Source organism: Xyrauchen texanus, chromosome 8 (assembly GCF_025860055.1).
Source record: "Xyrauchen texanus isolate HMW12.3.18 chromosome 8, RBS_HiC_50CHRs, whole genome shotgun sequence".
Lineage (NCBI taxonomy): Eukaryota > Metazoa > Chordata > Actinopteri > Cypriniformes > Catostomidae > Xyrauchen > Xyrauchen texanus.
This window is the reverse complement of record NC_068283.1, coordinates 16,206,819-16,228,725: the sequence shown is the minus strand read 5'-3', so window position 1 is coordinate 16,228,725 and position 21,907 is coordinate 16,206,819. Positions and strand designations below refer to the sequence as shown.

General features: G+C 39.7%; 1 protein-coding gene across 1 annotated transcript in view; it reads right to left on the bottom strand.

Moving 5' to 3' along the window:
- Positions 1-9,678, bottom strand: part of mslna (mesothelin a) — a 40,081-nt gene extending 30,403 nt beyond the window's left edge. Inside the window, exons 1-25 of the mRNA XM_052132707.1 lie at positions 9,620-9,678; positions 9,482-9,507; positions 9,075-9,096; positions 8,911-8,945; positions 8,680-8,805; positions 8,371-8,573; positions 8,186-8,280; positions 6,908-7,023; positions 6,597-6,791; positions 6,420-6,494; positions 5,951-6,174; positions 5,703-5,772; positions 5,302-5,442; positions 5,016-5,200; positions 4,519-4,622; positions 3,849-3,967; positions 3,493-3,669; positions 3,053-3,084; positions 2,850-2,947; positions 2,718-2,740; positions 2,579-2,600; positions 2,463-2,490; positions 2,008-2,107; positions 1,742-1,882; positions 1,395-1,606 (exon numbers count right to left, since the gene is read on the bottom strand). Of these exons, the coding sequence (XP_051988667.1) occupies positions 1,395-1,606; positions 1,742-1,882; positions 2,008-2,107; positions 2,463-2,490; positions 2,579-2,600; positions 2,718-2,740; positions 2,850-2,947; positions 3,053-3,084; positions 3,493-3,669; positions 3,849-3,967; positions 4,519-4,622; positions 5,016-5,200; positions 5,302-5,442; positions 5,703-5,772; positions 5,951-6,174; positions 6,420-6,494; positions 6,597-6,791; positions 6,908-7,023; positions 8,186-8,280; positions 8,371-8,573; positions 8,680-8,805; positions 8,911-8,945; positions 9,075-9,096; positions 9,482-9,507; positions 9,620-9,659 (2,609 nt within the window). The 5' untranslated portion in view covers positions 9,660-9,678. The remainder of the gene's footprint in view (positions 1-1,394; positions 1,607-1,741; positions 1,883-2,007; positions 2,108-2,462; positions 2,491-2,578; positions 2,601-2,717; positions 2,741-2,849; positions 2,948-3,052; positions 3,085-3,492; positions 3,670-3,848; positions 3,968-4,518; positions 4,623-5,015; positions 5,201-5,301; positions 5,443-5,702; positions 5,773-5,950; positions 6,175-6,419; positions 6,495-6,596; positions 6,792-6,907; positions 7,024-8,185; positions 8,281-8,370; positions 8,574-8,679; positions 8,806-8,910; positions 8,946-9,074; positions 9,097-9,481; positions 9,508-9,619) is intronic.
- Positions 9,679-21,907: the final 12,229 nt, after the last annotated feature.

The window sequence follows — 21,907 nt, the reverse complement described above, 5'->3', positions numbered from 1 at the left end:
CAACCAGCTGCACCAGTGAGAGTACAGGAATCGCCTCCACCTGTGAATGACATGAGTGGCATACTTAATTTACACAAATTTGAATTTACATGCTTGAAATAAATATATATAGATAAACCGGTCTTCAGTTATCATTGATCTTAAAATCTAGTGGCTCACAGCTGAAAAATTGAAGCTAAAATTGGAGTGAATGAAATGAATGGCATACTTAATTTACACAAAATTAAAAAATGATTAGATGCTTGAAAATGTATAGACCTATATACGTACAATCAGCCTATAGTTTCATGATTAATTGTAATCATTCAACCTGATTACTTAAAATCACAAGTAATAGTAAAAATGTATTGGCTTACGGCTGAAAAATTGCGGCTAAAATTGGAGAAATCTTGAAGCAGAGCAAAAGGAGAGAAACTCCCAAAGTTTTGCAGGATGAAGTCCACACTGTTGTTGAATGGCAATGTGCAGTCACCACCTGAAAAGAAAACACAAAATACTTTGTTCATAATTGTTCAGAACTGGGTGGCATTAAAATGAGAACCTGTAAATTGAGTGTATGATTTATAATGTAACCAACTCAAAAAACAGAAAACTACAGTATGTAGATTTAAATAATAAACTAAATAAAAAATAACTGGAAGAATAGTTCCATGTTTTTCTGAGTGAAAAAAAATCATCATTATTTCAAGTCTTTAAATTCAATGAACAGAAACATTTACCTGAGCTTTGACGTTGTGACAGGAATGGATCTAATGAAATTACTGAAGACTAGTCTTTGTGTCGTATTGACAATCTCTCTAAAATGATTATTTAGTTCCACAAAACTGCAGAAGAAAAACAGATAAATATGAACTGATTGCAAAGCAAATGAACATTCACATTTTCATTTGAAATAACATTTCAAAGACCTCATATGTTACAAAGATGTCACAGCGGTCGTTTAGAAATCATGAACAAATGCAATGAATTTTAAAATGCTCATTTTCTTTAGTGTTCAGAGTCAGAACGGTGGTAAGTAGAGTGCCCAGAGGTGGTACTGAATCTAAAAATAAATATTATGTTTTATTTTCCAATGCAATTTATTTGTTTTCAATGTTTGTGGTTCTTCCTCCTTTACACTTTGGTGACATAATTCTGGGGGTTGTAGTTGCTTTGAAATCTGCACCAGTGCGGGCTCTGCATAAGGGTGCTTAGTGGTCACAAAGGGGGTGCTCCTGAGAGAAACACTTCAGAAACCCACGGACTGACATATTCAAGTGAATGAAAAAAGACAGCAAGTCCACATCAAGTGTGCTATTTGGAGCAGGGTCATTATTTCATCAGTGCAGGATGTGAACAGGTAAGCAGCAAAATTACATTGTCACTTTCATACAATGCACCTAAGACCAACTTACATAATGTGATAACTTTCACAACTGAAGTTTTTGGTGCTGAGACAGGACAGGAATGTTTGAGATACTGATGATACGAAGGGTTTTAGTCTCCCCTGAAACCAAGTGCGAATGAAGACAGGATTTTTCAGTCTCTGGGGACTAACGCGATTGATCCGGACCTCACTGATCACATCCAAAACATCAGATAGGGACAAGTTGCTGAGACTGGGAGTCTGGGTATTAAAAATATTTAAAAATAAGCATCTGTTAAGTTTAAGAAAGGAAAACTACCTGTAAATACAAAGTAAGCAGTCATGTGTCTGGCTTTCTCACACATTTCATTTTTGTCTCACACATATGTATCATACCATGTTGGAATATTTAAGCAGTGCATCATCAAGACGTGAGCTGATTTTGGTGAAGAAAAGTTTCCAGATCTCTTTTGTCACATTGCTGGACAGTTTACAATCCAACAGATCAGCCACTTGTTGAGAGCTTAGTCCTGACAGCTGATGACACAAAAGAGCTTATATTCAAAAATAAAGCAATGACACACATAGAGAAATCATGTATGAGGCAATGAACCAAATACATTGATTTAAAGATCACAGTGTAGTCTTGTGTATAATTTTACCATCGGAAGACAGGCATACTGCAAGACAGTAAAGTTGCAGAGATTCTGGGGGCCTGTTGCAGGTTGAGCTGCACCATTCAGAAATCGATCCAAAGCAGAGCTGTAAGACAGACAAGCAAAAACATTTAAAGCACACCATTGTAAATGGTCTGCACTTATATAGCACCTTTTTAACCTTAATGGTATTCAAAGTGCTTTACACTGTGATTCATTCACACACACATTCATACACCAATGGCGGCAGAGCTGCCATGCAAGCCACTAGCCTGCCATTGGGAGCAACTTGGGGCTCAGTGTCTTGCCCAAGGACACTTTGGCATGTGGAGTCATGTGGGCCAGGAATCGAACCTCCAACCCTGTGATTAGCGGCCGACCCGTTCTACCACCTGAGCCACAGCCGCCCCATTGAGTCCACAGTGTTTTAAAGACATACGAGTGCAGAGAGAACATATCACCTGTTGACGCTTGCACAGAGAACAGTCTCTGAAAAGGAAAAGAAAACAAAGACTTTCAGTTTTTAGTGACCTCACTGACATCTGAAATCATCTAAGTCATTATCATAGTCTCCTACCATTTACAGGAGTTGTTGTGCACTGCAGGAATGAGAACAAAGTTTGTATTCAATTATTATAGATTTTTTTAGACTGTGAAATATTACAAAACAGATTTACGTAATATAAAAGAGAAATCTTTTGTTTCTCATCACTTACTTGGCCAGCTCTCTCTATGCACTCTAGAGTGGAAAAAGACAGAATTCAGCCTTTAATTTTGGCAGGATTATGCATTCAATTACTTTGATGTCATCCACAAAACCAAGGTTTTGTTAGTAAGTTCAGTCTCACCATCGGGAGGAATCATCATCAGGGAATCTCTAATAGTCAGCAGTGTTTCAGACTGGTTTGGAGAGACTGTCGATAAAGCCTGATCTATCCTGTCAAAGCTAATTAAAAGAGAAAGAGGAAAACCGATGTGTTCTTATTCAAACCTAACATAGTGGTATTTGGTTTGGCTATTTTGACGACTTCACTCAGAAAAGACCACTCACATGATTTTGTAATTTTCACATCTGAAGTTTGCCTGCAAGATAAAAGAGACATCACTACCAGTGGCGGCTGCTGGTCTTTCAAAGAGGGGAAGCTCATTTTCGGCCTACATTATAAACTTATTTACCCTATTTTTTGCACTAAATCAATCTTAGGTGTTGATGAAGTAAATCGAGTCAGCCGACCTGCTATATGTAATGTAGCTGATTCTGAACGAACTCGTCTTCGAGATGAACGTGTTCTAACGCATTTTTAGTCAATAAATTGTTTACACAATAGTACATATTTGACCATTATTTTTTTGACATTATAGGGGAAGCTGAGCTTCCCTTGCAGTCTTAAAGAAATCCCCACTGATCACTACACTGTTGTCCAGGAACACGGAGGAGAGTTGATGACTAAACAAATACTAAGGCAAATAAACAAGTTAGAAACTAGATACCTTGCTGGCCTGTGTCTCTAGAAAGGGGATGAAGTTGATCAGTTTGTCCCTGTTAGGGGCTTGAAGAAGGAAGTCAAAGACTCTTCTGAGGATGTCGTTTCTATCTTCTGGTTTAGCGGGAGGCGAGAAAACCAGTTCAACCAGCTGCACCAGTGAGAGTACAGGAATCGCCTCCACCTGTGAATGAAATGAGTGGCATACTTAATTTACACAAATTTGAAAAATGATTAGATGCTTGAAAATGTATAGACCTATATACGTACAGTCAGCCTATAGTTTCATGATTAATTGTAATCATTCATCATTCAACCTGATTACTTAAAATCACAAGTAATAGTAAAAATGTATTGGCTTACAGCTGAAAAATTGCGGCTAAAATTGGAGAAATCTCGAAGCAGAGCAAAAGGAGAGAAACTCCCAAAGTTTTGCAGGATGAAGTCCACACTGTTGTTGAATGGCAATGTGCAGTCACCACCTGAAACGAAACCATTCAATCCTTTGTACATTATTGATCATTACTGGTTGCTATTTAAATAAGATCCTGGGCTTTATATAATTTAATGAAACAAACAAGAGATAAACAAACAAGAAACAAAAACGAAGCTTCAAAAGGTCATAAAACCCCAAAACACACTTTTTGAGATGTTAACAGTTATGTACAGTACAGGTTGCACATCATTTAAAACAATTATCACACACATTATGTTTATTTTTAAGGGTAATGTTTTTTTAGCCATTTCGCTCTTCTGGTCTAAAACCGAAACTTGAAGCAACGTCATTAATATTAAATATATGCGTAAATTCTATTGAGTTTTGACAGGTAGTAGAGAAAACCAACACGTCATTCGATTCTGAGCTTTTCTACACATTATTCATGAGAAGGGAAAGTTTCCATCCAATCACTGCACTGCAGTGTATGGATAAATAAGGAATATTTTAAGGATGTTCAAACCACATTAGCATTTTATTTAGAAAGAGAAAAAAAATTATTATTAAGTTTGCTAAATTTAATGATCTCTACAGTACCTGAGTTTTGATGGCGTAAAAGGAATGGACCAATAAAGTTAGTGAAGACAAGTCTTTGTGTTGTATTGTCCATCAGTTCAGTATTGCTACTTAGTTCCACAACACTGCAGAAGAAAAAGAGTTAGAAATGTAAAGTGTTGATAATGCATATGGTTTCTTTTTTAATGTGACATTGCACACAAATTACCTAAGCTGATACAAAAGTATTTAAATTTCATGTTCTGTTTATCTATATGTATATATATATATATATATATATATATATATATATATATATATATATATATACTCAACAGCTCTTCGAGATCGCATGTATTACTACTACACTACTAAAGCTAGGAAATAGCTTTAAACGGCTTTAAACTAACAACTTCACCATTTTAATCTTTAATCTTGAAACAGAACCTAAGGGTTAACAATGGCACAAATGTGGGTTTGTGACAATCAGATAATGAAAGGTTATCAGATATCTTATGTAGCATATGTGAGGAACGTACAGTGCCGTGTAGACCTGACAGTTAAAGTTACGTGCACTCAAGCAAGACAGGAATTCCCCTGGCATTGTAGGCAGTAGAGGCCTCATCTTATTTTGGAACCAGAATCTCATGAACTCCACATCTTCAAGATTTCCAGAAGTGAAGCTTTCTGCAGTAAGTCCCACGAACAAGTTGGTGAGATTGCTCTGAAACAAAACAAGACAAATATGTTTTGTCAAAAAAGCAGTCTTGATTGTAGCACTGAAAAAAAAGAACAAAAACAACAGATTTTCAGTTTCTTTTTTACCCTTTCGGATTGTTCCGACAGTGTGCGCAGTGGTCTGGAGAGTTCTGTAATCATAAGCTTCAAGTTTTCCTCAGTGAAGTTCAGATTTGTGCGAGCAACGCAAGTGATGGTTTTGGCCAGACTCTCTTCTGCCTGTGATGTCTGCATTTAAGGGTGGGAAGAACAGAAAATATGATTAGCACGATAAGACTGCAGACACTTGATATCTGGACTGTAAATCTATCTGTAAACTCTTTCCATCTTGCTCAAGTTGTTCAAGTTGTTCATTACCACTTTATGCAGTTGTTTTAGTTTGCACATTCTTTAGATGTGTGACATGGCAAGTGGGATGTTGGGCATGGTCAGGGTGTGCTCAGTAAGGTGTGATATTAAATGTAGGTATTTGTGAAAGCCAGACTCACAATACAAGAGCTGCTATTGCTGGTGACTCTACAGACTTCAAGGGGATCTGCCGGTTGAGGGTCTGCAGCACTGAGAAAGCATAAAGATTAGAATAGTAGTTTAAACATAGCAGATATGATGTGAAGCACATACTGTATATGTTCACGATTGCAGTCTGGTATGTCTTTCTAATATTCTAATTTGCAATCATTGCATCTTGTTTGGGCTCTAATTTGGTTTATGATACAGACACAATTGTGCTACTCACAAAACAATGTTGAATACTGTGATGTTGCTTGGGACAGTCAGGTTACTTGGCAAAAATGTCTTCAGCACAGGAAAAACCACAAAGTTGAACCAGTCATTAATTTGGCTGGTATTAAAAGCACTTGCTGTATTTTGAGTTGTGCCATTTTCCTGGGCCGTGTTTTGCGAGAGAAAAGTCATGGTCCAGTTCACCAGAAGCTGTGTTGTTTCAGCTCTGATATTTGTCTGAAAGAGACAGAAACGTGATGGTGCTTTTTAACTTGAAGCAGTAGATTAAGTCAACTGGGTTCATAACTATTATTTACATTTTGATTTCAATACAAATTTCATTAATTTGCAAATTTATGAACACGCAGATGTCCTTTGCACAAGATTTTCAAATATTGTATTAATCCAAAAATAAACTGGATGTATTGAGAAAATGTACAATCTAAGCAAAACACTTCCTAATGAGAGAAAAAAATACGTACTGTCTGAGCTATGGCCACACATGATTGAATGAATCTTCCCAGTGGTCTCAATAACTCCAGGAAGTCTCTGAGATTCTGAATGTGAAAAGATGTGAAAAAAATTAGGTTCTTCTGTGCATCAGTCTGACCTAATCAGTAAGAACATCACAAATTCAGTACTCAAATCCCAGATCTAACCTTATTGATTCCATCTGAAACACTTAGTGCAGTGGAATTTCCACTGGTCACTCTAAGTGAGCTTATGTTCTTGAGTGGCTTCAGGAAACTTTGGAGTAACTGATTGATTGTTTCATTATTTAGATTAGCAGATGCTTCTAGATTAAAGATCAGCTGAGCTCTCTGCTCTGGGGTGAGCATATCTACAACAGACAGCTACAAAGAAGCAAACAATTCAAATTAGTTTTATTTCAGCAATAAATATATTATTTGATTGGCACCATATGAACTATGCTTGAACAAGTAAACTGCTCTGGTTTCTCTTTACTTACTCCACTAAAGTTCTGGTTCAGATTTGTGAAATCTCCTAAACTTGCGATAGTAGAGAATGTTTGGAAGTTCAGCAACAGCCATTCTTGAAGGCTGTTTGCACTGGATACGCAACCAGCTTTAAAGGCAAAATATGAACATCAGCAACTTGAGAAGCCAATTCAAACACATGGGTAACATTTAAAATGAATGTTCCTACTTGTTAAGGGATTATAAAACAAATACATTATAAATAATTGATGCACTTATAACAACATGAATAGCAGGGGTGACTTTCATGCAATACTTGCCAAATAGTAAGCATTTTAACTTGTGTTTCACCATTGTGGTCTTGCAACCTTTGTTCTTTGTGAACTGTATGTCATAAAGTGTGTCCTGTTTGACGAAGCTTCATCACGGGCACGGAGAGAGTTCAAGATCGAGAAGCAATTCAACTTTTCAGGATTTCGAGGCCCTAGGCAATTGCCTACTTTGCCTATAGCTAATGCCAGCCCTGGAGCATGTTTAGTGGCAATAACTGCAGTTGAACCATTTAGGAATCTTGGCCTACCCTTCTCTGAACTGCTTTCTGATTTGTATGTCTTTAAGCATGAAGAGTTTTTTCCAGTTCATGCCTCATTCTCACACTCATTCATACTTATATTAATAAAAAATATAATATGCCCTAATTCATGATTTACGTGACAAACAATGCAGCAAAAATAGCCACAGTCTGCTATAAGATTATATGAATTAATGTTCTGTCTAGACTCACTTTTATTGGCACTTTCTTTGTTAAGTTGATGTCAACAAAATGAGTTGTGTTTCAAATGACCTAGTCCTAGTTACTTAAAGTCCTCTGCAAACACATTTCAGGTCTTCATACTCATTTACAGCATATATTGTGTATATAAACCTTAATGACCATTCAACCATATGACATTAACATTAAAGTATTAAGGAATATTTCAGGCACATTTACAATAAGGTACATTTTAGGTTACTTGTATTGAATAAGTGTTTATAATATTTACAGCATGTAAGGTAAAATGGCTCACTATTTGACAAGTATATTGCATGAAATTCAAAATTTTGCTCATGTTGTTATAAACTCATATAAATGATTTATAATGCATTTGTTAATGGTCTGTTAGTCATTAATGAACCCCTTTATAAACCATTAACAATGGGAGCATTAATGTAAAGTGGCACCAACACATGCAATGAGTACATTTAAAAGTATTGGTCTCTTAGCTGATATCTATGAATAATGCACAAAAAGGCAAAAGTAAAACAATTACCATCAGTAGTTTTTTTTTCCAGAAAAGGTTTAATGAAGTTTTGGTACACCATCCTTTGCCTGGCAGAGTCAATATACGTGCTCAGATCCTTTACCCTGTAAAACATTAATAAAGTTTATTTTCTTTGATGACGCATATATTTGATATTAGTAGAACAATATATGTACATATCTGGAATTACATACAGTGCTTGGAAGGTCTGGCAGGTGAGGTTGCTTTGACTCAGACAGGAGAGCGTCTCTTTAGACAGTGTTGAGAGGTACGGACTGAGCTTCACTTGGAACCAGAGCCTTGCAAAATTCACATCACTGAGCGAAACCACTGTTGATTCATTTGCTCTGATGCTATTGATGGAGCTGATGACATGACTCATATCAAGCCTCGATCTCTGTTTGGACGATAAACAAGGCATTCAATAGGTATTCATTGAATTTCTTTTAAAAATGGATCGTTTTTATATGCCTGTAGTATTTTGGAATTAAAGTTGACTGTACCAGTAATGTGTACAAATCAAAGGCAGCATCTGTATGTCCTTTGATTTTATTGAGATTTTTCATTGACAGGTCTGAGAGTTGTAGCCCGGTGCAGATGAGGAAATCATTAAATGTGGTATTTGAAAACTGATAAAGGAATTAGAAAATGAGCAGGGAATTAAATTATCATACAAGCTTTCCAAATAAGTGAAAAATATAAAGACAAGATCACAACATCAAATGAATACTCACTGAAGAGCAGGTGGAACCACTGTTGGAAACTGTGCCTGTATATTTGATTAATAAAAACACAAATCTTATAAAAATATATAACTATACCATATACTATATAACAGACTAGAATGTATTAGACTAGAAAAATAAAACAATTTAGTGAGAAAACTACAAAAACTCACCATTTTGAAGGCTCACCAGACACTTTGAGCAAATAGAAAAAAAAGAAAAATAATGCATCATATGATTCATCGTCACAAATCTTTCAAAGTTTGTTGAAACGAGAGCCCCCTCTTACACCAAGACTTTCATATTGTCATTTACAAGGTAAATTGGTTTTGTCAGGCAATCTAATCGTAGAAAATTACCTGATTTTTTGGATGCTTGTTATTTTGAATGTTATTTAATCTGACTAAATTTACCAGAATAACTAGGTTACACCACCAAAATGTATTTTTATGTATTTTATAAATCCTTGAGGAAACAATTGCAAGTTACCACCTTTTTTTTTTTTTAATGCAGTGAAATTTACTGAATGCATTACAAAAAACATCTAAAGAATAATTTGTATGCATTGTAAATACTATACCTGTCCATTTGTTAGTGTGAGGAGGCCTATAAAAGAGACAATACATTTACTTCATCAACGATGACTCTTCAAATATTCATTTCTAACTATCACACTTGGTAATTAATAGAAACAGTAATTAAGAATTGCTCCACCTACCTAATCCAAATAGGACAACAGAAAGCTGAACGTGTCCCATTTTCACACTTTGACACCCCTGATCCTAACAACATACAATACAATTGCATAGCATAATTTCAAACAAATTAAATTTGCTTGGAAAAAATGGCAGTGATGATGAAGGATAATTATTCATTGTAAAATATGTAGGCTTTTATATTTGATTCAAACATTTTATATTTTGAAACACGAAAGTAAGGCTCTCAAGGACAGTGTGCACACTTACCGGTGACAGGAGTATCTCTATGTGTCAATCTTCTAGCCCAGCAGGTGCACTATAAAGTGAGATATCACAAAGGTATGGGCCAACAAAGTGCTTGCTCCTTATTCACGTCATTAAACCCAAAACAAGACCAACCACAACTACATAAAAGGGGCAAAACAATAGTTTGGGAATGTGTTAGATCAAATTACATTGCTAACAGGAATTGTATGCATTCCCTTGAGAAAAAATATATTTTATTTCAAGAGAAATCTTGTCGAGTTGTGACTTGATAATTGCCAATTAAAGTATGATATTGTATTCTTTTAAGTTCATTATAGGACAGGATGTGTCTTTTTTATAGTTTTCTTCGTGAGCAGATATTTTAGTGCTAGAAGAAAATATACACTGTAAAAACATCCTGTTAAATTTACGGTAAAAACTGGCAGCTGTTGTTGCCATAAAGCTAATGTAAAAAATATGGTATGAGATTAAAATTATGTAATAAACATTAACTAAACTACATCAAATATAACACAGAACACCCCAATGTATGTAACTGATATTAAAAATAAGTAGAAATATAACTATTCCAATAAATGTAATAGGTCACACAGGGAATTCTGGGAATGCCCGATTATTATTTTTTTGTGTGTGTAATTTTAACAATAACTTACTGTAAAAAGTATATGTACTCTATTGTTAAACATGATGTACATTTTTTACCATTAATTATAAGGGAAAATCTGACTTTTTACATTAAAAAAAGGTATTTGTTTACAATTTTTTTTTTTTTTTTACTGTTAAATAGTTATCTTAGTGAGTTAGTGAGTTTTTTACTGTAGCGTTTTTAGTTTTTAACCTTTAAAATTATGGACATTTTTTACAGTGTAGGCTAAACTTTCTACTACTACTTTCATGTATGCAAAAATGTAGCAATGTATAGTAGACATAACATTGATAGACCATTCTCTTTAAAACATTTATAATCTCTTTATACTTTATGTAATGCTTCCAAAAACTATGAAAACAGATCAGCCTGACAGTTATTTGCTCTGAAAAAATGGGTAACCTGGAATTGTTACTTTCATTGGTTTAAACTAATTTATCATAACAATTATTAATGTATTTTTTGCTAAGCAAATTTTTTTAGGTTACCTGTCAAATTATTATTGAATTTCTTTTGTTCTGTGCAACCGAATAATGTTTAATTACATCAATAGATGTATTATGTCTTTTTGTGACATTAAGTGATTTATTGTGAGTGTGTTTGTCTGTGAAAAAGCCTATTAGTTGAATGGTTACTTGTTTTACAATCACACTCAGACACAGAATGACATGTATACATATTTTGCTCATACAGATTGACAAAGAAAAGGGTGTTCCACTTAAAGTAACAATTCATTAAAAAGACTGAACCTGTTTAGATCGTCTAGGTTGATTTCAGTCTTGTTATACAACACTTGAACGGTTCTATGCATTTATTTAAATACATGTATTTATTGAGATTTAAATTATCAAGGAGCCCATGAGAGGAGTGATAACAGTAGTAGTGTTATAATGTTGAAATAATACACTTTTGAGGAAATATTAGCACCACTATCATCTTTTAATACAAGATAACAATCAGTAAATGCTTCTTATTCACCCATAACATCTGTTATAGAATGTAAAGATCATCAGTTATGCATATCCAAAGGTGCAGACTGTCCAGATTTTTCACTATAAATGTGCACTCATGCAGAACAAGCCTATTAAAGGAATATTCCTGGTTCAAAACCAGTTAAACTCATTTGCCAGCATTTGTGTATAATAATGACAGTGCTGGATAGTGACGTTCAGTAAGTCTTTAGGTGTTTTTGTAAGAGATGGGGAGGGTTGTTTGTTTTGCACTCAGAACTGGTACTCGCTACTAGCCAGTCAGGTGGTGAATTTCTGCTACACAGAAAAGAAAGACCAACATTGTTTTGTTGTTTACAAAAAGTTATAGAAGTACACCAAAAATTGTTACGTTTTTTTAGCCACCCCTCTATATGTCCTGAAATAAAGATCTGATAGTGGTTCGACTTTCAAGTGGATTTTGGTATATTGACAGTGGCACAACCGCAATATATGCAATATATGCTATGCTTAAGGGAAATGCACAAAGGAGACACTCACAAATCAATTGTTTCTGAATTACAACATTTAAATCATGTGGATTTGATAATTAAACCTAATAAAGCATACTTTCAGATCATATCAGATGTAATTAATTAAATTTTTGATCTTAAAGCTGTCACTCTGTCTCTTCTCATTTCCATGATCATAAAATATTCCTTTGTTGGGGGAGTTGAGATATGTCAGTTTAGAAAGGGATACATAACCATTTCCAGTGTTCTTGGACTGCATCAAACCACAATACATGCCATTACCTCCAATTGGAGAACACTTGGAGTATTGTTGAATATTCCAGAATTGGCAAACCTAACAAAATTTCTCTAAGGGCACAGTACCTCGTCCAGCAAGTGTTAAATGATCACAGAGCAACTTTCAACGAAATGCAGGCCTTTCTAGCATCAGGTAAGGTCAGTGTTTATGAGTCAACATAAAGGAACTGTGCAAAGATTAACACCACAGTAGCAAGGCGGAAACCATTGCTCACCAAAACAAATATCAAAGCTCAGATTTGCTAAAAAGCACCACATTGATCCCCAATAATTTTTGTATAATTTTCTATGGACAGGTGAGGCAAAAGTATTTGAAAGTCTTCCTAAATTTTGTGTAAAATGAACACAGATCTTGACTGTAAGGACATAACTACAGTAGCATTTTTATTTTGTATTTTCTTTCCTCGGGACATGGATGAGTTGCAATTATTGAAAGATGTAAGAATTCGTCTATGCACCACACAATTCTTAAGGAGAAAGTTCCATCATCTGTACATGAGCTGAAGCTGAAGTGTAATTCAGCAGGATAATAAACAAAAGAGTTTTGGTATCCTGCTGAATTAAACTTCAGCTTCCGCTTAGATAGATTTAGATAATGGCTAATAACAAGCAAAGTTACCTTTTTGGAATGGCCTATAAATTCTTGACTATAATCCAACAGAAGTGGAAATTTAGGCACTTCATGCTTAAAGACATACAAATCAGAAAGCAGTTCAGAGAAGAGTAGGCCAAGATTCCTAAACGGTTCAACTGCAGTTATTGCCACTAAACATGCTCCAGGGCTGGCATTAGCTATAGGCAAAGTAGGCAATTGCCTAGGGCCTCGAAATCCTGAAAAGTCGAATTGCTTCTAGATCTTGAACTCTCTCCGTGCTTGTGATGAAGCTTTGTCAAACAGGACACACTTTATGACATACAGTTCACAAAGAACAAAGGTTGCAGGACCACAATGGTGAAATCTCAAGTAAATGAGTAAAAATGGACCAGATGTATATTAAAAGAAAGTTGTTCCTGTAATAATGGGCATGAACATCGCTGTCAAAAACAACTTTTATAGGGGATGCCAAAATAAAAAACTGAGAACCATCTTTTTCAACAATCAATTGTCCTGACACTCGAGAAACAGGTGTAAGTCTGAGGTATGCTGGGACTGGAGGGTGGGGGTGACGCATTTAGATCATTCATAGTGTCACGATTCCCCGTTGTCCTCACTGTGTTCTCTGTTTCTCTTGTCACGTCTCCATGTGGTCCGTCCCGTGTTTTCTGTTTCACCCTCGCCAGTCACGTTCCGTGTCGCCCTTCCTTGTTATCCGTCCCGTGTTTTCTGTTTCACCTAACACGCTCCCTGTCATTTCTTCCTTGTTGTCCGCCTGTGTTTCACTGTCTCTGTTAAAAACTACACTTCCCTTCTTCCTCACTCCTCATCACCGCTGTCACAGCGTTATTGTCCGCACCTGTCGCTTGTTTTGTTATCACTGTGTCTGTCTACTTAAACCCCGTCGTTTCCTCTCTCCGTTGTCGTTCGTTACCGTTTCATGTTTATGCCTATGTGTAACCTCTCGTGCTTTCTCCAGGTTTTCCCAGCCCGTCGTGGATGCCCTGTCGTCTTGTGTTCCGCTCTGTGTTAGTTTGTGTTGGTTTACTTTCCCCTCGTGGACTTCTTATTTGCTCCAGTGTTTATTCCCTCATGTTTGATCAGTTTCATTGTGTTTTCAGTTGCCTGTTTTTCCCATCGTGGACTTTGCTTTGTGTTTACCCTTTTATTTATTATATGTTAAATAAAAACCGCATTTGGATCCGAACCTCTTGTCTTCCCATTCTTCAAGTGTGACAGAACGAACGACCCAAAATATGGATCCAGCGGTTATCCGGGCATGCTGCCGCCTCCTGGACCTGAAGCAAGGAAGCCGCCCGGTGGAGGAACACATTAGGGACTTCCTGTTCCTAGCGAGCGCCACCGACTATCCTGACTCCTCCCTGGTGGTGTTCTTCCAGGCTAGCCTGACCGGTTCGCTCCAGGAGCGGTTGCCGCCGGCGATGCGTGGCTGGACGCTCTGTGAATTCATGGAGGAGACACTTCTGGCATGCGGCTCACTGCTTACTGTGGAGGTGGTTGAGGATCCTGCCTCTCCTCCCACGGCGGTGGCCCTCCAGTTGTCCTTAGCTCATCCTCTTCCACCTGCCCCACCGGTCAGCCACGATCTGCGAGCCAGAGCCCACACCTGCCTTGGTCAGTGAGCCTGCACGGCCCACTTCGTCTGCCCGGAGGAGGAATAGAAGACGGGCTTCCGCCTTCTGGCCAACGTCAGCCACGGTCAGCGAGCCTGTGCCCACGTCAGCCACGGTCAGCGAGCCGGCACCTACACATATCACGGTGAGTGAGCCAACGCCTACGCACGTCACTGTGAGCGAGCCTGAAGTCAGTGAGCCAGCGCCTGTAGCCTCGACCGTCCCTGAGCCAGCGCCTGTAGCCTCGACCGTCCCTGAGCCAGCGCCAGCAGCCATGACCGTCCCTGAGCCAGCAGCCATGACCGTCCAAGAGCCAGCGCCAGCAGCCATGACCGTCCAAGAGCCAGCACCAGCAGCCATGACCGTCCAACAGCCAGCGCCCCTCGAACCTTCTAGGGCTCTGCTTCCCGAGCCTTCCAGGACTCCGCCTCTCGAGCTTTCCAGAGCTCCGCCTCTCGAGCTTTCCAGAGCTCCGCCTCTCGAGCTTTCCAGAACTCCGCCTCTCGAGCTTTCAAGAGCTCCGCCTCTTGAGCTTCCCGAGCCTTCCAGGGCTCCGCCCCTCAAGTCACTCGGGCCATCCAGAGCTCCGCCCCTCAAGTCACTCGAGCCTTCCAAGGCTCCACCTCTCGAGTCTCTCGAGCCTTCTAGAGCTCCGCCCCTCGAGCCTCCTATGGCCCCGCCCCCTGAGCCTCCTACGGCTCCGCCTCTCGAGCCTCCTTCGGCTCCGCCCCCAGAGCCTCCTACGGCTCTGCAACCAGAGACTCCAGAGCCTTCTAAAGCTCCGCCTCCCGAGCCTCCTACGGCTCTTCTCCCAGAGCCTTCTGAGCCCCCTACGGCTCCGCCTCCCGAGCCTCCTACGGCTCCGCCCCTGAGGGCCCCTACGGCGCCACCTTCCTCGGCTCTGCCTCCTGAGCCTCCCTCAGCTTCACCTCCAGAGCCTTCCAGGCCTCCGCCTCTAGAGCCTCCTGCGGCGCCACCTCCATAGGCTCCGCCTCCAGAGCCTTCCAGGCCTCCGCCTTCAAAGCCTCCTACGGCGCCACCTCCCTCGGCTCTGCCTCCAGAGCCTTCCAGAGCTTCGCCTCTAGAGCTTCCTACGGCGCCACCTTCCTCGGCTCTGCCTCCTGAGCCTCCCACGGCTCTGCCTCCTGAGCCTCTCACGGCTCTGCCTCTTGAGGCCCCAGAGCCTCCCTCAGCTTCATCTCCAGATCCCCTCGCAGCCCCGCCCCCAGGGTCTCCTGCGGCCTTGCCTGCGCCTCCTTCGGCGCCACCACCCAAGTCTTCGACTGCGCCATCTCAGAAGTCCTCCTTGGCTCCGCCAGCTCCCCGAGTGGCCACTCTTCCTCCCAGGCCTCTTCGAACTGTCCCGGTCCTGTGGCCACCTCCCGGGTCCCCTGAACCGGCCCCTGTTCTGCGGCCATCTCCCAGACCTCCTAGACCTGTCCCTGTCCTGAGGCCGCCTCCCAGGCCTCCTGGACCTGTCCCTGTCCGATGGCCACCTCCCAGGCCCCCTAGACCTGTCTCTGTCTTGTGGCCACCTCCCAGGCCTCCTCGAACTGTCCCGGTCCTGTGGCCACCTCCCAGGTCCCCTGAACCGGCCCCTGTTCTGCGGCCATCTCCCAGACCTCCTAGACCTGTCCCTGTCCTGAGGCCACCTCCCAGGCCTCCTGGACCTGTCCCTGTCCGATGGCCACCTCCCAGGGCCCCTAGACCTGTCCCTGTCTTGTGGCCGCCTCCCAGGCCTCCTCGAACTGTCCCGGTCCTGTGGCCATCTCCCGGGTCCCCCGAACCGGCCCTTGCCCAGTGGCCAGCTCCCAGGCCCTCTAAACCTGTCGCTACCCGGGGGACGTTCCCCAGGCCACCCGACTTGGTTCCCTGCACACACCCCCAGAGACTGCTTACCTGCCCTCACGGCCTCCCTGGTCTGCCCGTCTGCCCTTTGTGCCCCTGTGGACTGCCTATTTGCCCCCGTGGTCTGTCTCCGTGTCCCTTGTGCCCCCTTTGGTCCGTCTGTTTTTCCCCTTGTCTAGCCCCTCTCGCCTTGAACATTTGTTTATCCCTGCTGTTTTTTCCCTTCTGTTTATTAAGTCCGTCTGGAATCCGGCCCTTTTGAGGGGGGATTCTGTCACGATTCCCCGTTGTCCTCACTGTGTTCTCTGTTTCTCTTGTCACGTCTCCATGTGGTCCGTCCCGTGTTTCCTGTTTCACCCTCGCCAGTCACGTTCCGTGTCGCCCTTCCTTGTTATCCGTCCCGTGTTTTCTGTTTCACCCTCACCAGTCACGTTCCGTGTCGACCTTCCTTGTTATCCGTCCCGTGTTTTCTGTTTCACCTAACACACTCCCTGTCATTTCTTCCTTGTTGTCCGCCTGTGTTTCACTGTCTCTGTTAAAAACTACACTTCCCTTCTTCCTCACTCCTCATCACCGCTGTCACAGCGTTATTGTCCGCACCTGTCGCTTGATTTGTTATCACTGTGTCTGTCTACTTAAACCCCGTCGTTTCCTCTCTCCATTGTCGTTCGTTACCGTTTCATGTTTATGCCTATGTGTAACCTCTCGTGCTTTCTCCAGGTTTTCCCAGCCCGTCGTGGATGCCCTGTCGTCTCGTGTTCCGCTCTGTGTTAGTTTGTGTTGGTTTACTTTCCCCTCGTGGACTTCTTATTTGCTCCAGTGTTTATTCCCTCGTGTTTGATCAGTTTCATTGTGTTTTCCCCATCGTGGACTTTGCTTTGTGTTTACCCTTTTATTTATTATATGTTAAATAAAAAACGCATTTGGATCCGAACCTCTTGTCTTCCCATTCTTCAAGTGTGACACATAGGAGAAAAAACTTAGACACGCAGATTATACTTTCCTTATCATTAGAAAGCAATGTAGCTCATTGTGTTACAAATTGTTCTGCTTATCTCTAGATACTGAAAAACATTTATTTTTTCTTTTCTTTGATTTATTTCGGTTTCTGATTAAAGGTGTTTATATATATCTTAGATTTACATATGTAATCACATAAGACTTTTTATAATAATTTTTTTGTGTGTCATTTACCATCTGAGAGTAAAGATTTAGACAGTAATTTTAGTTTGTAAGATTTTAAAAGATAATACTTATTTTGGACACTAAAATGACATAAAAAAACTGACAACACCTTTTTTATATCAATATTATTATAATTGTTTTATCTGTTAAGCTGGCACTTAAAGGATTCATTAAGTCAAGAGGCTAACCAATAAATGTAACCTAATTTTGAATATTTAACAATTATTGATATATTCATACATTTTGCCATCTTGAAAGTGGACGTTTCTATAAAATGACCCATAATACGCCACCATCCTACTATAATAGTCATAATTTATTCTTGTTGTGGCAGGATCATGACAGTCTCCTCCGCCCATTGATTATGTTTGTACATATCTTGTGAGTGCACATGGCTGTGATTCATCATCATCACCATGTGCACTAATGTCAATAGTTTCCATCCACTTTTCATGCTATTTTGTTATTGACAAAGTGAAAATGCATAAAAAAAATAAAAAAATAGCAAAATTTGCCATTTTCCATTCAAATGGCCTTATATCGATAAAAATGGTGTGTGTGAAGACGTCATGCCTTAAAAAAACATTTGGTCGTATAAGTTTTGGTTTATCGCAAAAGAAATCTGCCCTTAAGCCGTTTCCATACAGAAATGTTTATCGCAAATTGTGTAACCTTTGCCTCCCAGATGTCTTTCATTTATTTATTTTTTACTTCAAATGTTGCTGTGGCAGGGCAAAGGGCGGGACCGGGTCGTGATTCTACACACCCAGTCCCTTATCAGGCTAATCAAGCCTCCGAGAGGGATAAAGGCAGACTGCGGAGGATGGTGCGGGAGAGAGAGATCGTTTACGGACATCTGCCGGGGGACGAGGAGCCCGGCCGCCTGGAAGCAGAGGAACGGCCGCCGACCACGAGGGGAGAAGGGGCTCCTAACCGACCGCCTGGAGCGGTCAGGGTGCCAGGGGCGGAGGAGTCCCCTACCAGCCACTGAAAAGGGGAGGGGCTCACTGCCGACTGCCTGGAGTGGGAGAACCGCTGCCAGGGGCGGGGGAGACCCCTTCTGTTCCCCGAGAATGCGGCAGGGCGTTCCGTCCGCCAGGGGCTTTTGAAAAAATGCAGGCAAAATTCCCTGTATTAAAATAAATAAATGACCAAATTAAAAAAATATATTTTTAGACCTACATATGCCTTTTATTACACAAACTTAAATTAACCTTACCCTGTTCTGTAGATGAAAAAGTCGGCTGAATTAATTATTCAGAATTATCAGAAAACATCAGAATTATTTGTACCCCAACTTTCAGAACGTTTTTTAAAACGTTTAAATATTTGAACTATAACCCTCTTTACCTCGGATTGCATTTGCTGAGCTTCTTCAGAAAATGTAAATTGCATTATGATACTAAAATTAATTTTAGATGACAATCAAGTTCAGTTGGTCATTAAAAGTTGCTGGAGAAATATACAGGACATAATGCAGATGTGATGGCAATGCTTTAGATTAGATGATTGTTAAAAAATAGCCAATTGAATCTCAGGAAAGTATCATATGTAAACCTTGATATAACACTGCATCATTTTTTCTTTAATAGCTGTGCACACCGCATATACACATCGATTGATAGTCCTTATTCTAAGACAGAAAGTTTCCCCACTACTTGGTGCAGGTTCAGAGATTGAACAGGTCCATGACGATTCACTTTTGGGTCGGAACCGGTGGCAACCTGCGATAGGTGCAACATTAGGACCAATATTACAGTCATATCAGAAGGGCAACTGTTCCCTTTTGAATGCAATTCCTCCTCATCTTATTGCTTTTATTTGCGTAATTAAAATGATAGTAAACTGGCTAATTTCAATTAATTGTCTCAATAATCTCCCCATTTTACCAAAACTACGGAGGAATAAAATTATGGACAGCTGGGAGGCAAATTAGCGATAAACCACATTTCTGAATGGAAACGGCTAAAGGGCAGATTTTTTTTGCGATAAACCAAAATTTACATGACAAAGTCAGTTTTTTTTGGCATGACGTCGACATACACACACACACACACACCCCTCCACACATACACACCATTTTTATCGATAAACGCCCATTATAATGGAACCAGGCATAAGACGGCTAATTAAATTTGGTTTACGCATTTTCCCTTTGTCGATAACAAATTAGCACGAAAAGTGGATGGAAACTAGGCTATAGGGTTTATGTGCAAGAGTTAAATGGAAAAAAAAATCCTTGGATGGAAACATATATTTGGTAAGTTTGCAGATTGCTTTGTGTTTGTCTTACCATGAATGTCCCCCCAAATACAAATTAGAGGGATTTTAGGCATTTCACTCTCTACAGTGCATAATATAGTTAAAAGATTAAAGGAATCTGGTCAAATCTCGGTGCATAAAGGGCCAGACAAAAACCTCTTCTGAATGCATGTGATCTCTGATCCCTCAGACATCAGTGTCTTAAAAAAATATCCTTCATCTGTAATGGATATCATGAACAAGGGCTTAGGATTACTTTAGTAAACCATTGTTCGTCAACACCACTTGCCGCTGCATTCAAAGATGCAAGTTAAAACTTTACTATGCGAAGCAGAAGCCATACATCAACACTGTCCAGAAGCACTGCCGACTTCTCTGGGCTCGGTCTCATCTTAGATGGAAAGTAGAACAGTGGAACTGAGTCCACATTTCAAATTGTTTTTGAAAAACACAGCCATCGTGTTCTCCAGACCAAAGAGGAAAAGGACCATCCAAACTGTTATCAGGGCCTGGCCCAAAAGCCAGTGTCTGTATGGGCCAGAGGTGTGTCAGTGCCCATGGCATGGGCAACTCATATATCTGTGAGGGCACCATTAATGCAGACAGATATGTTCAAATTTTGGAGCAGCATATAATACCATCCAGCCCTGTCTTTTCCTGGGACGTCCTGGCATTTTCAGCAGGACAACTTCAAACCACATACTGGTTGAAAATGCAGAGCGTGCAGGTGCTAGATTGGCCTGTTGTAGTCCTGACCATCTCCAATTGAGAATGTGTGGGGCATTATGAAGCACACCATACAGCAATGAAGACCCCGTACAATTGTGCAGATGAAGAACTGCATAAAGGATGAATGGGGGGAAATTCCACTTTCTAAACTTAACATACGGGTGTCTTCAGTGACCAAATGCTTAATAAGTGTTATTAGAAGAAATTATGATGTTTTACAATGGTAAACACTTGACTGTCCCAACTTTTTTGGAGCGTGTTGCAATCATCTGATTTGAAATCACTGAACATTTAAACAGAACAATGAAATTCACAAAGCAAAATATAATATAATGTTTAGTTGTTGTGCTTTCAATATAGCAAAGGGTGAATACAATTTACTAATCACTACTTTTGGTTTTTATTAGCATTAGCATTTTTCATACGTCCCAAATTTTTCAGTATTGGGGTCGTAGGTAATTTACCTATTTTTATATTAAAATGAACCAGTTTAATATAAAGACGTGACTGAAAGCATTTATCGCCTGAGCTGTGCGATGCACATAATTTGGATTGATTATTGCATTTTATTCTCTCAAGACAGGCAAAGAATTGTTAAATGGTGTTCTTTCAATCAATGGGGTTTTATTAATACTGATTTTTGATGAATAATATTTGTTAATTCACTTAATTGATAAGCATTTTAATGGACTTAGTTTTATGATTCTTTATCCACTTTATGATGTATTCCTGTATTTTTATTGGATATCACTATTTCAAGATCATTATTTTGCAATAAATATTGCACTTGTTTAAAAAGAGGCCTCAGTATTTGTAACTATTATTTGTAACAACTTGGGTAAACATGTAAGGTACACACTAGAAATATGCTTACTTACTGCAGTTAGTTCTACAGTACTGGAAGCATTGTAATTTAGCTAATATAAAGCTTCCAAACAACTAAATAATTGTACAGTATAATACAAATATACTGCAAATCATTATAAAGTATGCTGTCAACTAGTGTTACATTAATTTGACTTTAGCATGAAATACAGCAACTTGCTGACTATTTGTTGCCAGTAAGCAGGCCTGCTGGTAATCTGTGCACAGAACTTCACAGAAAGCCCTGCGGAATTGGAATGCCTGTAATTCACAAGGTTCTACCGTTCTTCCACTCCTTGTGTGGATGATCATTAAAATTTTTGCTAATTTGACAGTGTCTTCTGAAGTGATCTAATCTGTTTTGGGTGAGAATAGACCAAACTGTAACTCCTTTTGCACTGTACACCTTGCAATTGCAGCTTACAGGACCGATCATTATTTCAAGCTCGATTACACTTACATGTAAAGTCCGCAGAGTGCTAGATGGCGCTGAGAAATAAAATTGAGCTTGAAATCATT